The sequence below is a fragment of the Andrographis paniculata genome, unplaced genomic scaffold (genome assembly GCF_009805555.1).
Source record: "Andrographis paniculata isolate CXL003 unplaced genomic scaffold, ASM980555v1 Contig60END, whole genome shotgun sequence".
In the NCBI taxonomy this organism is placed as follows: Eukaryota; Viridiplantae; Streptophyta; class Magnoliopsida; order Lamiales; family Acanthaceae; genus Andrographis; species Andrographis paniculata.
In genome coordinates, this window is record NW_026137596.1 from 5,267,762 (window position 1) to 5,285,588 (window position 17,827).

General features: G+C 32.5%; 2 protein-coding genes across 2 annotated transcripts; both read right to left on the reverse strand.

Annotated features, from left to right (window-relative positions):
• Positions 1-2,388: 2,388 nt before the first annotated feature.
• Positions 2,389-3,168, reverse strand: LOC127259530 (uncharacterized). The gene has a single exon (XM_051286909.1). It carries the CDS (start codon positions 3,166-3,168, stop codon positions 2,389-2,391), a length of 780 nt encoding a protein of 259 aa, XP_051142866.1.
• Positions 3,169-6,095: 2,927 nt separating this feature from the next.
• Positions 6,096-14,455, reverse strand: LOC127259436 (nuclear pore complex protein NUP1). Its single transcript, XM_051286783.1, has 9 exons — positions 14,061-14,455; positions 13,320-13,366; positions 11,702-11,814; positions 10,908-11,097; positions 10,487-10,786; positions 10,289-10,387; positions 9,511-10,209; positions 8,850-9,178; positions 6,096-8,092 (listed from the first exon to the last, which is right to left on the reverse strand). The coding sequence occupies exons 1-9, from the start codon at positions 14,356-14,358 to the stop codon at positions 6,379-6,381; spliced, it is 3,789 nt and encodes a 1,262-aa protein (XP_051142740.1). The 5' UTR covers positions 14,359-14,455; the 3' UTR covers positions 6,096-6,378.
• Positions 14,456-17,827: the final 3,372 nt, after the last annotated feature.

Sequence of the window (17,827 nt, forward strand, 5' to 3'; positions counted from 1 at the left end):
ACTATCGATGGTCTTTTCCCAATCAAATATTGGGCGAACATCATTTCTCGCATAATGTACTTATTCTGAAAGTCACTTATGTGTTTACTCGTGAGATTTTGGTTTTTGGTTTTGGTTTTGAATAGTAAAATTTTGAATTGAAATGGTTGTTTGATGCGATATAAATATATATTGACGTGATATTTTGAATATAAAATTTAATTTTAGTATAATATAATAAATAAAAAATAAGTTTTTGATTTGACGTTACATTGATCCCAAAACTCAGCCAATATTGTAAATGGGTGTCTGATTGATGCCGTTGAGAAAAATAAGAACTTATATATTGTTGGCAGTTTAAAATGGATAACCAAGAGTTAAAATTGCATATAGAGGTGTTAATTTTAGCTATTCAATCACTAATTTAAATATTTGCTAAATTAATTTTTTTAAAGTCCTTGTTGGACTATAATATTTAAAAGTACTTATCTATTTGATGGGTTCGGATCTCCTATCCAGCACATCTCCCTATCGCTCCTGTCCATCGGATTGCAGAGCGACAGGTGTTTCCTTACCCTTTTTTGTTTTAAATAAAAATTAAATTTTTATTACAATTTACAATTTTACAATAGTCATTTTATTTCTCTTTCAATCCTAAATATAATTTTTATTTTGTTTGAACGACGCAGCAATTCCATCGCCTCGCTCGCCGCCTGCCGCTGGTCACTAACTAGGCCGTCGCCGCCGCTCTCTTCTTTCGGCCATCGTTGGAAAATTTCTCAAGAGGAAGCACCATAGAGGAACTAAACAATATATTTATATGCATTCAACATTTTTCATTTATTTGTAAAATAAATTTATGTTAATTATAAAAAAGTAAATTATTTTTTATTTATTTGGATTATATATATAAAATTTTTTTATAGAATAGTATATATTTTAATAAAAATATAGTTATTAAAATAACTAAACACATATTTTAATTTTCTAAAATTTTATATATTACATCATAAATAAAATTTAATTAAATCAATTACTTCCAACTGAATGATCAAATCGGTAACTATGTTTCAATGTTTCACAATAGTTTTTTATTCTTGTTTTCTCTATTTATTACTTGTACTTGTACAATAATCCTCTGATTTACATACATATTAATATACTTTTTACTATATTATTTATTAATTATTTTAATATATTTATATTTTTACTAAATTATTAATTTACTTTTATAAATTGAAAGTAATTACAATCATTAATTTCATGTAAATTATTTTATTTATAAAATAATCAAATTTGTTAAAATTAAGGAAAAATAATATATATAAATATAGAAATATTTTTATTTTTTATATATATTTTTTTTTTTATCACATATTTATATTAAAAATATATAAAATAGAATAAATTTACTTGAATTTATATAAGTTCAGTGAAATATTGATGGTGTGTTCATTTTGCAATTAAATACATGTTTTCTTTAAAAAATATATATTACAAAAGTGAATTATTTTCCATATTAGTTATATCTAATGTAAAAAAATATCATTTAAACAATTTCACAAAACAATTATACCCGGAGATTATCAATACCTAATAACAAAAAAAAATACTAAACAAAACTAAATATTTTCAAAATAAAATATAAAAAATATACATATAAATATTTAGTATTAAAATTTTATTTGATCAAATACTTTAACACAAATGTTTATTATATCTATTTAGTCAAATCAGTTGACATCTACTAGTTAATTGAATCATCTAAAAATTAACAACTAATGACTAACTATTATCAAATACTCCCATCAATCCAATTTAGCCATCTTTATTCTTGTTTTTCTTGATCTTTATTTATTCATGTTCTTAATATTTATTCAGATTACTTGGCTCGAATTTTATATCATTATTGTTTATGCTTTAATTTTTTAAATATTATTTAAATTCAATAATTAAATCATAAACGCAAGTTCATGTTATTTTTTTCTTATATTATTACACAATTTCAAATAATTTCTAAAAAAATAGTGGAGGATTTATTTGATTTTTGACTGACTTAGATCGGTAAGCAGTCAACAAATTATTTTGAACGACAATAAAAATATTTTAAAAATAAAATTTGAAATTCTATCACTTAATTTAAAAATAAATAAGGCAAGAGACTATGGACAAATATTATCATTACACTTCTTATTTTTCTATCAACTGGTCTAACATATCGGAGTTTAAACCCGTCATCATAGTAGCAACACAATCAACAAAATAGTGACGGTATAAACTTGAAGCCGGTCAGACCAAGAAAGAGAATTTGAAGGTGAATAGCACCAAACCTAACAAAAATTTACTTGACTTCTATCTCAACACAATAAGCCTAAAGATAATAGATTGGAAATTGACTTGACTTTTATTTTATAGCAATTTGCTGAGGTTTTGTTTTTGAGAAGTTGGAAGGTCTGTAGTCTCGACTGCTAATTGATCATCTTGTTCTTGATTGGTTGTTTGAGCGGCATTCATGTGTTGAGTGTCACTTTTGCAAATTTTCTGATGATGACCCTTTTTGTTGCATTTCTCACACTTTTGATCTGATCGTTTCCAACATTTGAAAGGTGGATACCCTTTCTTTCCACAATGATTGCAAGGGGGAAATTCAGACGGCTGGTCTTGCCGTTTCCAGCACTTGAAGGGTGGATGTCCCTTCCTTCCACAATGTTTGCAATGAGGAAAATTAGGCTTTGTACCCTTTAGTGTATTGTGAGAATCAAAATTTGAATTTCCTTTCTTAGCTTGAGTACTCTGATTTTTTGCAACTAATGCCCCTTCAACTGATTCTTCAGATCTCATCAACCTTATTTGCTTTTGTGATTGCAATGCTTGCGTCAATTCTGTCAAGCTCATTCTTGACATATCTTTAGTATTTTCAAGTGGAGATATAGTGGCTTCAAACCTTTCAGGAACAGTTACTATAATTTTTTGAACTATTCGAGAATCTGAAAGTTGAGAACCAAGAAGTCTTACTTTGTTTGCAATTACGAGCAATCGGTCAGAGTACTCTTTCACAGTTTCAGATTCCTTCATCCTTTGAAGCTCAAACTCTCTCAGAAGGTTCATAACTTTCATTCCTTTGATCCTTTCATCTCCTTCGTACTCTTTAAAAAATTCCCAGACTTCATACGCTGATTTCAATGTCATGATTTTGACAAAAATTTCTTGTGAGACAGCGGAAAAGAGTGTTGCCTTTGCCTTTTACTTTCTTGTTTTCTTCTGGGTGTGATTCCGAATTTGCGCCATAGTTGGATTTTCAGGTAATTGAGGAACTTCGTAGTCCTCTTCTACTGCTTCCCATAAATCATTTGCCTCCAAATGAGCCTGTATACGTGCAGCCCAGATTTGGTATCCTTCCCCGTTGAACACTGGCGGTGCCAGCGCATTGAAGGTAACTTCTAAATCCATAGTGACTTCGAGTCGATCAAAGGTCCCTTAAAAAGTAAGCTCTGATACCAGATTGTTGGTTTATTTTAGGAATTAGAAGGAGAAAAAAATTGAGAAACTGAAACTTGATCTATTGTTTATTCGCTTGAGGAGAGGCTATATAAATAGAAATAAAAAACTGAATCACCCTAACTAAAAGCTAGGAACAACCCTAACTAAGTTATTTGAAATAGTCCACAAATTTTAAAAAACTGAAACATAAATAAAATAAATAAAATAAAGTTGACGCAGCAGATTAAAGCACGATTTCAACAATCGCATTGAATTACATTGGTGATGAAACCAACGTAGATTTAGTTGTATTAATACAATCATATTTTAGAATGATAAGATTGAAAAACCGGTAAGTAATGTGTCATGGTAAAAATTTGGACGAGCTCTGATCTTGCTATTAAATAGGAAAGATGACATCTGATATTTTTGTATCGATTACAAAAAGTTAAATAAAGTAATAATTCCAGACAAACATTCTACTGCAAATAGTAGGAGCATCGAAAGCCTTAACACAAGTTGAATGCAGTTATACATACGACATTATGGCCCGCCCGACCACTTAATACATTAGTAAAAATAACCCTTGATCTGGCCTAGTGTAATTTGTCTTGTCGAAACTAGTTTACAGGATATTAGATTCGGCAGAAAATTTACCCAATATGCACTTTCGAATAACGATTTCGTATTTTCACGTCATAAAGAAAAGACCCTCGATCCGAGTTTAAACTTTCATTAATAATATATGTTTTCACAATTCTTTTATTGTGTCTCCGATCATTATCTTTTTCTTATTAAATAAACTTATTCTATTTATAAGTAAGGCCTGTTGCTATTATTATTATTATTATTATTACTCTCTGACCCTTTAAAAAAGTAAAGCCTAGTAAAAATAATGTTAGAATGACAAAAATAATATTATTAGTGTTGTATAATATAAAAGTAATATCATTTGTATAATGTATCATAAATTGTAAAAGGTTGTTTGATTCATGGACTTTTTTAGTGGGATTGAGATTTCACAGTAGAATTTACATGCGATGGGAATTATTATATTTAGGATTTGGAATCCCATACTAGGTTTGGTTGGTAAAATGTGGTGGGATTTATATTTTGTAGATTTGGATTTTTTATATTCTAAATGACATAATTGTCCTCTTATTAATTTTATTTATTTTGACAAATTAAACCTCTAATTCATTATTAATATAAATTGAAAAGATATCAATTATAGAATGACAATAGATTCGCGTAAACTCGAGACCCGACCGAGCCCTACCTATTTATTTGAAGTTGAGTTCAATTATTTGAGTATCAGGCCTGGATCTGCATCATGATTAGGGTAATATAATAATAATATATCAACCAAACATATCAAAAAATAATTTCGAATAATATAGTTATATTAAAAATATTTTTTGAGTTTAACGTATTCATTATTTTATTATAATATTTTTCTAATTAAATACATAAATTTTAATATACATTGGATCCGGTACATGTGTAATTTTAAATTAAAATTTAAGAATTGTAAAAAAATGGATTTTTCGGATCCATCAAGTCTTACCGAGTATAGTCTCGGTCAGATCTAGTATAATCGGATCCAATTTGAATATCGGATTTAACAATATATATTTGAGATGAATATCAGTTCCGACTGAACTTGACTTATGGTCGTCCCTATAATTTTATAATTCAAATAAAATTCATAATAAATAATAATTTAAACAATGAATTTATTAATTTATTTAAAAAATATTGTATAATAAAAAATAATATAAATTTAATTAAGTATATAATTCAAATAATAACTAATGTTAAAATTATTTAATTTTTTATATAAATATAATACTATTATTTTTTTTATAAGAGGATATAAATGTAAAAATTAAAATTTTAAGAATAGAATTTAAAATTATCAGGAGTATCCCATTACAAAAAAAATTCTTTATTTGAAGGATTTTAGACCTATTTTTCAAATTCCATCGTTTTAAATTACACCCTTTTTTTTTTTTCTTAACGAAACATGAATTTCATAGAATTTTAAAATCCAAATCTCATTCTTGAAACAAACAGCCCTAAGAGTATTTCTAATATTAAATATAATACAATTACTTAAAAAAAATAAAAAAAATGATATTTTATTATATAATACAGAGCAAAATAAAAATAATAATAATAATAATAATTTGTTAAAGAATAAAAGAAATACTATTATTTTTCCTTTGAGTCTTGTTAAGTACTTATAAGGGCAACTAGGCTTCGAAAATTTCACCCCCTCATTTTGAAAGAAAGGAAGGAGCTGGAGGTGGAGGTGGAGGCGGTTATTGAGCAAACGGTAAACCTACCTTTTTTACTAGTGTTGTAATTTCATAAATCCTGCTTTCTTCTATAAAACCAACAACATTTACAAGAAATGAAAATCGAACCACACTTGACACTAGCAAACAATCCTCCAACTAGGACTATACCTTAAATTTACAAATTACTATCATAACAATAAGAGGACTAAGTAACATGTCGTAAATTATATACTCAATTCATCCAAGACTTGCTTACCCTTTTTCACTATGATGTTACTTACACACACTAAGAAATGAAATACATAAACAAACAAACAAACAAACAATCAGCCATGGCAGAACTCAATTACACTATTACAAGGCAGGCAGGGCAGGGCAGCTATTATCATGCGGCGGATGCATATTACAAATGACAAACAACTATTCACTCCAACAATCCAACAGACAACATCACAACATAGGCAATGTCCAAAATTGAGACACTGTTTGTCTTCGCAAACATTCGACTAAAATAATTAATCAGGAAAAAAGGAAAAAATTTCAAGAGAGCAGCACTAGTAGTATATCATAGCAATGGCTTCAATCTTACCTGTGCCTGCAGTTAATATGATGCTCCTCACCTCTTTTTGTATTTGCTTCTATTCACTTTCACTATCCTCCGCCCCGACTTGTCGCCAGCTCCACTTCCCAAGGAGAAGCTTCCGCCAGCAGTTAATTCCAGACTACCTGTTCCTTGAAAAGATGATGGATTCGGTGGAGCAGCTTGATTTTGTTGGCTGGCAAACATGAAGGGATTATTAGGTTGTGATGGAGCAGTCGATCCAAATGTGAAGCCTGAGGAAGGAGCTGCTGGGGAGACAGATGGTTGACCAAATAAGGATGACTGCACGGGATCCTCAGCCATGCTGTCTTCGGCGTTCATCTGATCATTTCCTAGAGTGGATCCAAAAGCATTGACCGGGGGATTACCAAATACAGGTGGGCTGGCAGCAGGTAATGATGGTGATGCAGTGGCTGCCGCGTTAAATGAAAAGAAGGGGCTTTGCGTGGCACCAGCATGCGAGTTAAAAGACATCGGTGCAGTACTTGCAGCAGCAGACGCGGATGATGCCCCAAAAGAAAATCCTGATGTGGTAGAACTGGAACCAAAATTCGAAGATCCACTGCTCTGCCAACCGGAGCCAAAGACATTAGCAGCAGAACTGGAGCTACCTGTGTTGACTGCTGCAGAAGCAGTGGAAGAACTCCCGCCAAAAGTAAATATCCCAGAAGTTGCAGAAGTGGAAGAGCCGGCGAGAACTGAAGAGTTGCCACCGAAGTTGAACTTCGGGAGAGCTGTAGCGCTGTTTATTAAAGCTGAATCAGTCGTTGAAGTAGAAGAAGTGCCCGAACCAGAACCAGAACCAGAACCAAAGCCAAAACCAAAACTAGGAGTGGACGCACTGCTTGAGCTGACCACATTTCCTTCAGTGACAGGACTACCACCAAATTTGAACACACTTGCTGATTGCCCGCTGCCAGGGGCAACAGTGGTGGTAGATGATGCGGCCGAAGAACTAAAGCTAAAAGCAGGTGATACTTTCGGATTGGAAAATGAGGAACCAGAGGCATTACCATTCATACTGAACAATGGAGCTGATGCCGAAGAAACTGATAAAACCGGTGTTCCTTGAGAGACAGTTCCAGGTGATAATGTAGGAGGAGTAAATGAAAGAGATGCACCTTGAGAGAGAGTTCCAGCACCAGACTCGGTAGATTTAGAAGCACTGCTGAATAGTGAACCCGGAACACTTGTAGTATTAACAGATGAACCAAGCCCAAAAGTTATGCTTTTTTCAGGATTTGCTGCCGGTTGAGCTGTAACACTGGAATTTGGGATGACTGTGCTACCAGGACTTGGGTTTGTGTCAACTTTGGGTTTTACTTCTGCCGGTTCAGTGATATTAGATACTGATGCCACTGGAGCTGAAGTTGTAGGATCCACTGATGTGCCAAACTTGAAATTTTGACCTTCTAAATTAGAAGGCTTAGCAGACAACCCCAAAATGCTTCCACTGGAGGTCGTCGTAGAGGTACTGGAGCTGAGACCAGATGGGGCTATGTTAGAAATGCTGGGAGTGGATGCAAAGAAGAAACCACTTCCTGTAGATGCCTGATTTATATGATCAAAAGCGGCGGAAGAGAATCCTGTAACATGTTCCCCCTTTCCATGTAAAACAGTATCGGATTTGTTATTTGTATCTCCTGCCTTCGGAGGGCTTAGATGACCAGATTTGTCCAAGTCAGGAATTTTTAGTTGAGATCCAGCTGATGTAGAAACATTGAACAACCTGGATAGACATAAAAGTTGAACAAAAGGGAAGTCAAAAATCAAGAAAACTTAACAAGACAAATTGTATTTTGGAATGAAAATTTATCATTCTACTATGATCAAATTGAGAAGGGTGAAGTTTAGTACACTTTGTCCACCAAATTTGTGCCATCACATTCATGCCTGTTTCTCTTGTTTGTTTGTCCATAGAAAATATGCACTTTCCACTAATAGTAAAAAATTCTTACTTGAATTCAACAATGCACTTATTTACAAATATGGCACAACATTTTATACACTCAATTAATCTAAAATTTTCGCTCACGTCATTAATTCACTCGTATACTTCACAAAATACCCTTAATATCACAATCAACCAATATAATATTATCTTCATTAAAATCCGTGTCCAGCTCCAACGAGCATATGATTGGTGAATGAAGGAGTAACAAATAACTCATAACATAAACATCAGACTGTAAGAAAGTAGTTCAGAACCTGAAGTAAAGAGTTAGAGAACTCAAAATGAAAATTATTGATTTGAAGTCCATATAGGGATTCCCAAATGTGTGCTCAAAGATCTCAAAGTAATGGTTACTTGTCATACTCAAAGTCGAGAAGTTTAAAATGATTAATAAAAGTAAGCAACCAAACAGTGATGTGAAATCAGCGCCTATAGAAAGGTGCACATATGCAAATTCCTTGAAAACATAAAAAGTCTTAGCAAGCAGAAGAAAATAAATTCCACAATTCTTCAAAAATGACAAGCAACTAACCTGCTGGAGCTCTCCACAGCAGATTCTTTCGTATTGGATTCAGAGGGCAAGGCAGGGAACTTATCAGAAAATTTTGAGCTAGGGCTGAATACTGGAGAACTAGTTGATTCCACAGGTTTTTCAGAAGTAGCAAACTTGAAAGGAGGAATTGCTGAGTGGGAAACCACAGCAACTTCTGATGCTTGGATTGCCGTTTCTACCGACTTGGATACTTCTGGAGGTGCAGGCTTGCTGTCTGTTACAGGGGCTTTCACAGGTTCTATCTTTTCAGAGAACAGAGTAGGTGCAAGCCCATTACTATGCACTTCATCATCCGGCTCCAAGGAATCCTATAAAATCACAGGAGCATCTCAGAAGTTCAGAAATTTTCATCCTATTCATTGTCAGGTATGAAAAAGCACACATGGAAATCATAATTAATGCAGAGGAAAATTGCAGCAATAGGTACAACTCGGATCAGTGAAGTGGGGAAATACACACTATGTAGTCACAACTCACAACCAGTACAGAGAAGCATCACAGGATAAGGTATGCCAATGAAACGAAACTTCTGATAGCAAGATAGTATACCTGTAATGATTAGACAGGCAAATGCAATGTACAGGATACTTCAACATTGCCTACCTACAGAGACAATATATAAAAAATATCACCACCTTACCTCTTGTGCGCTCATTCGAAATGCTCTCTTCTTTGGAGGAGGTTGAGTTGTCCCATGTTCAACATACTCAATTGTTTTGTTGGCACCGAAAGAAGTCTGAAGCGATCCTGCAGAATCATTCTTCATTACAGGATTCCAAATGCCAGAAGGAACAACAGGTTCCTTAGGGCCATTTTCTTCAATGTTCCTTGCCTTTTGAGAAGAAAAATTGCGAGTGACAGGTAAGGTGGCAGTGGAAGTGTCACCTAATTTATGATCATGTGGGTCACCCATTAGCAACTTCGACGGATCCACATCCTCCATGCTCCTAGAAGTCTGTCCTGTAAGCATCCCTGATGTCAATTTCATTTGTGACTTCTCGCGTGCAGAACCTAACTTGGATTCTGAAGATTTTTCCTTTGGAGTCAACTTTTCAAGGTGCTGAAATATTCTGGCAGCCACCTCAGTAGATTTGGAAGGTACACAAGCACGACTAGTAGTCAGGATACTTTCACTTTCAGTTTCCCTGCCTGCTTGCAAGACCTTATGACTTGGTTCACCAATCAATTGAAGCTTCTGATTTGTATGAGAATTAAACCCCATTCCATGAGTAATCTCATGGTTTTTTGATGCTAAGAGATTTGATTTCTGTCTAGTTCTCCGTACGGAACCAAATAAGCCAATTTCATCATTTAAGACTGAGCTCCTGCGCTTTAAGGTCTAAACATGCAAAAGATGTGTCATAAAAAAGCTGAAGATTACAAAAATGAAAATAGAAAATTTACAGATTGGCATGTACCATTGGCTGGGACTCAAGCTTTTCTCCATTCACCAGAGGCGAAAGTGTCGATGAAGACAGTGATGGCCCAGTATTACCACTACTGTTACTTCTACTTCCCTGATAAACAAAAATAAAGTGAAAGAAAAGTAAATAAGCACATGACAAAAAAATTTACAGGACATTGTTTTTTTCATAATATAAATCAAGTAAAAGAACCTTGAAAATGGAAGTAGGATGAGCTCTAGAATAAGGAGTGCGAGCCATGTTGTAAATAGCAGATCTGCCTCGAGATCTAGGGGTTATAAGAACATTTTCTGAAGCAGCAAGGCCAACAGGAGTTTTATTGGTCAAGGAATTGAGAGGCATTTTTGGTGTGAATGGAGCATTACTATGCAATCCAGTATCCTCTGTTCCACCTTGATGTCGAACTCCGAGCACGGATGAGCCTTTTGAAGGCCTGCTACCCATATAAGCTTTAGCCAGCTCAGCAGGAGTTGCAATATCATCCTCAAGGACCTGAGATATTCTTACAGCAATTTCAAGATCATTGTGCTTTCATATAAGAAGAAATATAAGAGAACAAGTGACTAGAAACACCACCAGTATCAGAGTGCGCAGAGCATTTACAAAGACTTACTTTTGAGTTACGAACATGGGCCGTAGCAGATCTAATCCCAAAATTTCTGTTTTCATCCAAAGGACTGGCCTTAAGTTGGTCATGCCCATTAATATCAGAAGCAGTCACTTCATTCCTTTGATCATCATCCCCAGCAGGCGCTTCCAGAGCTTTTGACTGAAGTAACTTTGTCAGATGAGAGATTTCTGACCTGAAAAAACAGGATACCATTTGTGAAACCAATTGAAAAAAGAATCAGACGAGAGTCTATTGTGTACTTAAAAAAGTAAACAAAAAAATAAAAAAATAAACGAAACATAATGCCATACAACAAAATAATCAGGGAGTGGTTTCACAAAATGTAGTTGCAGATTCTGCATTTAAAGCTGATTCCTGTAGGTTGAGAGAGTAAATTTAGACTATTCAGAAAATCTCAAGACATCAAACTTAATCAGACTAGAACAGCAAAGCGGCAATACAGGAGGTATTTGATTTGGTACAAGAATATGAGAATTAAGAATTGGGGTTATCTGCAAGCCTGTTGTCCTGCTCGTAAGGATAACATAATCGATGGAATAATCAAAACACTCCCATGGAGTTTGGATGTCGGAAGCATAGCAAGTCCCAATCAAGAATTCAAGATTGGTACAATTCTGATTTTTATAAACAAACTAAACATTGGCATTATTATTTAAAAAGCGCAACCATATAACCTATAAAGTACAGTTTTTCAGCAAAGCCACACAGTTTCATTGAGGTGCACGAAGCAGAAATTTGAGGCAAATTTATCCCTCTGAAGACTTTTAGAGTATTACCTGGAGAAGGTCTTTTGTTTTAATAACTGCTCAAGCTCATGCATTTCATTGCTCCTGGGCTTACTTGGGACACTAAATGTTCCATCTGCTGGCTCTTGAAGACTTTCCTGAACCTTCAGCCATTTTCAAAAGCAAATAAGAAATCATTTCCATCAAATTTGAGGTTAAAAACACACCACTACATTGCTCAAAACAGTAGACAGACATCGTAGGATTATAAACAATATTCTACACAAGTTTGCAAGCTATATTACCCAAAATCAAAGGTTCAATCTAGTGCAGAACGAATAACCTTGCTTGAATAGCTGTCCCATTCTCACCACACTGTTAATGGGATATAATGTGTTGCAGTGCATAGTCTAACTAAAACCATGCAGCACAACACATGATGCAGGCACAATTATGGGACAATAGTGAAAAATGAAAAATAAGAATCATCTATCATATTAATATTTTTCAACTTCTCAAATTATAGAACTCCACATCATAAATAATCACCACTTTTTTTTTAACGTGAAACATTACATGAAAAAATAATGAAATTGTAACCAATTATAAAGGGTTAAGAAAAGGAACAAAAATATAAAAATTAAAAATAGATCCCACATAGATTTAGCACCATAAAATAAAAGCCTACGATTCCACAATATCCCTATTCTACCACCCACCCTCACCCCTAAAGCAAGCACACTTTCCAAAACCATGTGAGTAGCTATTAAACACCTCATATAAAGACAGTGGCAAGATATAATGAAAGGGAGAAAATAATAAACAAAACCCACATCAAGATTTTAGAAATCTTCCTAGAAGAGAGGAAAAGGCGAGGAATAGAAAAGATCTACTTAGGATACAAATGAGCCAAAAAAAAAAAAAAAAAGAAAGAAAAGTAACACAACTAGGATTGAAGAAAAATGTCGCATAGAAATGAAGGAACTCCCTAGAACCAAGAAGCGAATGAGGAGTTAAAAGGAATATAGAAACTGATACAGAAAGTTATGAAATGAATATTTTACCTCTTTAAAAATTATTTTAAAAATAAATAACTGGGCTTCGTTAAAACAGAGGGGGGAAAAGAAAAGAAATCCTAAAAGAACTTCCGTTAATTTAGAAAAGATAGCTCATAGATAGACACCAGCATCTTTCTCGAAGAGAGGAAAAATATTGAAACATGTTTCTACAGTCATTGATTCAATTCATAACATGCCTATATGGTAGCACAGTAACATCCAATAGCAACTGAATCTAGAATTGCTTATTTCTTCTGTTCGATATAGTCATCCCACTCCAGTACACAACTTTTTCTGGGTGGAAAAAGATATGCTTATAAAAGATACATCCAATTTCACCATTAACGCTTCTCCAACCCAGTACAAGGTAAATCCACTCATTATTTCAATCTTTTTATATAGACAAAAAAACGTAACGGTCTGCTAGCATAAGAGTTAGCTATTATGATATTTTTATGATCTAACAAAATAGTACACAGATGCATTTGGGTAAGGCATACATCACAATGTTACGTAAGAATAATAGGCAGCAGAACAAATATCAACTGGGCATCATTTTGATATATAAATAGTAACATAAATTTATATACGATAAACATTATTAAACTTACATTAAGAACCGTCCCTTGAACCCCATCAGTCACATCATTGTTCACCTCTGTTCACATAAAAAAATTATACATTATAAACTACCCAAGAAAATAAATCATATAATTCATATAAAGAAAGCAAGTGCAAAATGTGCTGCTCAGAGCATCCAGTTCTCATTCCAATGATGGATAAGCATACCAAGAAACATTTCTGCATTTGGATCATTGCATTAGACATGAATGACTGACCCAATCCAGTAACAAAGACTGGATTGGCTAATTTTACTATCATTAAAATCAAGACCTTGAGTTTGTTTGTTTTGTGAAATGATTTGAAGGGAATTTTATAGCAGACTCCACATATGACTTGAAAAACAATATATAGATGCACTAGCAGAAAGCAAATACATAATATGTTCGTATTAATATTGCAATTAGTGTTAGAATAACAAATGCATCTAGGACCCAATAAAACATCTGAGATAGTAGATATCAAAAACACATAAAAATAAATAAACGACTTATTCGCCAAATAAGAAAAAGCAGTGCCAAAATCAAAGCTGCCAGCAACCAACTATACAGATCAAAACAAAATTTCAATTTCACCCCAATTATCAACTACTCCAAGCAAAGCACTGAAATGAATAAATTTAAAAAAGTAAAAACCCTAAATGATATCACAATACACAAACTTGCTATAACCAACTAAGTCATAAACAACTAAAGAATAACCATTTACAAACGCAGAAACAAACATATAACCTGGCGGCTGGGGAGGCGGCGGCGGTGGGGGGAGGCGTTTGCGGAAAACAGACGAGAAGAAACGGTTCGCACCATAGGAGATAAGCTTCGACGCGGGTGCAACAAAAAGCTTCGTCATCCAGCCGCTGCTCGTGTTCCCGTTGTTATTGGCTCCTCCTCGGTAGGCGGTTGGTGGACGGTCATACGGCGTCGGTTGCTTCCGAGAGAGCTTCTTCCGAAACTTTCCCCCCACCCCTCCGCCACCGTAGGAGGAAGCCATGTTGTTGGAAGGGGATCCGCCTTCTTCCGCCGTCGCCATTGATTCAATTTTGGAGAAAAATCGCGTGAGAGGGAAAGAGCGAAAGTGAAAATTAGGGTTTTTATTTTGGGCAGAGAGACTCACGGAAAGCGATGTCGTTCTATTAATAATAATATAAATAAATAGAAAATTATGGGCACCGAATATAGGGTTAAAAATTCAACCTTGTCCCGGCTTCCTTTCATCCTTGTTTGGTCCGTTTAAAAATATTTTAACTTTCACCGTTATAAAAAATATATTGGTATATTTTTTTTAGATGAGTGTAAAAAAAAATTGATTTAAATTTGATATTAAAATAATGTACGATAAAATATTATGTGAAAAATATATATATATTTTTTAAAAAAAATATATAGCTCAAATAGTAAAAATTTGGATTTTAGCAAAAGAAACATACCATATATATATATTTTAACTTTTAAATAAAAATAAAAAATATTCATTTTCTAAAAAATTTTCACTAATTATTTTACATAAAATATCATCTTTAACTAATTACTTAAATAAAAGAATTAAAATTAAGCTTTTAAATAACATAATCAAGTTAGGACGGAAAAAATTATATAGATACAGTAAATGAGATTTATTTGTGTGGTGTTATAAATGTTCTGGCTAAACCTATTGAGGATAGAGGTGAAATTTTTACTCTCAAACTATAATATATTACCTTCGTCATATTTATCATGTTCATATTTTTTCATTTACATTCGTTTCACTTTTTTTTTTCACTTTTTTTTCTTAGAAAATAATTATATACTTTAATGTTATTTTAATCTTTTAAATTTTAATTTATAATGTTATTTTTATGATTTTAATATAGACTAATTAGCTTCCGGCCCAAAGAATGAAAATTTTCAATCTTTTTTTATTTCAAAATTCTATTTGGATTAGACAATAAAAAAGAACTTGAGACTCCCCAATATATATATATATATATTGTGCACTTTGAGTTTGGCTTGATGTGATTTTTGATTTTATGATCTTTGGGTGCTTGTCATGGCTTTTTATTTTTATTTTTTCAATTATACCAGGTGTGGATCTAAATATACTCTTTATTAGTATATACATACTTTGATCTTTCCGAGAAAAAAAAATATATATATGGGTGGTCATTTGTAATTTTGGATTGATGTATTTTCTATATTAGGTACGAAAAATTGTATTATTAATATAAAAATTAATTTTTTGTGTTGGATTGTTAAATTTTTTAAACGAATAAAATAATATATATTATATATATTATGTCATTTTGTATATTTATTATTATTATTATTATTTATAGGAAATTGTCAAATTAAAAAAAAAAAAACAAAGTAAACAAACCCAAAATTTTTTATCGATTCAAAAACAATTTAAGTTTGTTTGTTTTGTCAAAAAAAAAAAAATTCAATACATTTTTCCCCCAAAAAATTATATATATGTATATATATATATACTACACACTAATTATATTTATATTACCTATATAATTACTTATCCCTAACATAAAAAAACAAAAAAATAAATAAAAAAAAATTCAAACCAAAATACAAAACAAAAATACATTGACATTACCTGAAATTTAATATGAATTATATATCTACTTTTAGTGAGATGCAAATATTTTTTAATGTAAAAAATAATTTTAAAATATAGATGTATTTCCATTATAAGTCAGCTCTTATATCCCATATTTTAATGGTCATTTAAAAACTAATACGATAAAATTAAAAAAATATATTAGTTAATAGATCTCCTTTAAATATTTAGAATTGCTCGATAAACTTTGAGTGTTTGTGTATATTTTTTTTTAAAGTATTTACTCTCTTCGTCTTAGATATTTTGTCTCTATTACTATAGATACGAGAATTTAGGTGAGGGTATAATTAGTAAATATAGGAATATGTTTAATGGTATAACATTTCACTTGGGAGTTTATCACAGCAAAAATGACACATCATTTTCCCACCAATTATACACCTAAAAATAATTTCTCAAAATTAACACAAGCCACAAGATTACTAAACGTTGAAATTAATATCACACATATTCTCTTACCAAAACACAACCTAAAATTATTCTCTCCCAAACAAAATTACCCCTTAAAAAAAATCTCATTTTTTCGAAGCTGCAAGGAAATTTAATTACAGTTATAGAACTATTTCAAGGCATTGGAAATCAGCCGAAGAGAATAAAGGTAAAGGAGAGGATATTTTTTCGTATAGAAAAAAAATATTGTCAGAAAAGACAAGATCATACCCAATTTGGCGAAAATCGAGAGATTGTTCGTGCTGTAGCAATCCTCAATCAGAACCCTAGCAAAGGGAATGCAATGCTCAAAGTCAATTGTGCATAGACGGGTTAAAGAAAAACAAATTCGAGCTTATACAAGTGCAATTACGCCAGAACTTACCGAGACCAACAAATTTGCAAGGTTATATTTTTCTTTACAAGCTCTAGATTGTTTTCGGTGCATTGAAATGCACAATTTCAAAGTATGGAAAACATAGTTCATATCGATAAAAAATGGTTTTATATATCCAAGGCTAGCCATCGATTTTATTTGACCACACTAGAAAATGAACCACACGGAACATGCAAAGGTAAAAAGTTCATTTGTAAGATTATGTTTATGTGTGTTGTTTCACGACCAATATGGAACAATGATGGATCTATTTTGTTCGATGGAAAAATTGGGATATTTCCATTTACTGAAAAAGTCCCAGCAATGCGGTCAAGCAAGAATCGTGTTGTTGGCACATTGAAAACAAAACCAATACAATCTAAACAAAAGAATTTATAAGAAGTTGTTTGATTACTCAGATTAGCAAATATTTTTAGTTTTTAACATTATTAAATGTAATAAAATAAAATGTAGAAGTATTCTACTCTCTTAATTAGAGTGGAAGACCCAACATTTTCTTGTCATTATTGTGGCATCTAATTCGATGGATATTTACAGCTCAAAAGATCTAATTAGTCTCTGTTTTATTATTTTGCAGATTATCCCAGCAATCAAAGAAAAGTGGCCACTTAAAAAATCTAAATATATTTTTATCCAGCAAGACAATGCGAAGCCACACATTAAGGGGGTGATGCAGAATTCTTAAATGCTGCAACTACAAATGGTTTTCATATTTTTTACATTCAACAACCTTCTAATTCTCCAGATATGAATGTTAACGATTTAGGATGGTTTCGAGCGATTCAAAGTTTACAAATAGAAAAGACATGCAAGAATGTGGAAGAACTTGTTGAAGCAATTCTAACAAGTTACAACGAATTGACACCGGAAACGTTGAATAATGTATTTTTAAGTTTGCAAAATGGTTTGATTGAAGTAATGAAGATAAAATGAGATAATTCGTATAAACTGTCACATTAAAAAAAAGATAGTTTAGTCAGAAAAAGAAATATGCTAACACAGTTCACTGTTCCAATGAAGTTGGTTCACGAATGCATTCAATATCTGTTGGAAAATGGATATGTG

Bases quoted from the DNA above. Each gene is read 5' to 3' on its own strand.
- LOC127259436 (XM_051286783.1), bottom strand. From the start codon at position 14,358: ATGGCGACGGCGGAAGAAGGCGGATCCCCTTCCAACAACATGGCTTCC. The intron at 11,815-13,319 runs GTAAGTTTAATA...AAATGGCTGAAG, and splicing joins TTCAAGGGACGGTTCTTAAT to GTTCAGGAAAGTCTTCAAGA. The intron at 8,093-8,849 runs GTTAGTTGCTTG...ATGTCTATCCAG, and splicing joins GCTGTGGAGAGCTCCAGCAG to GTTGTTCAATGTTTCTACAT.
- LOC127259530 (XM_051286909.1), bottom strand. From the start codon at position 3,168: ATGACATTGAAATCAGCGTATGAAGTCTGGGAATTTTTTAAAGAGTAC.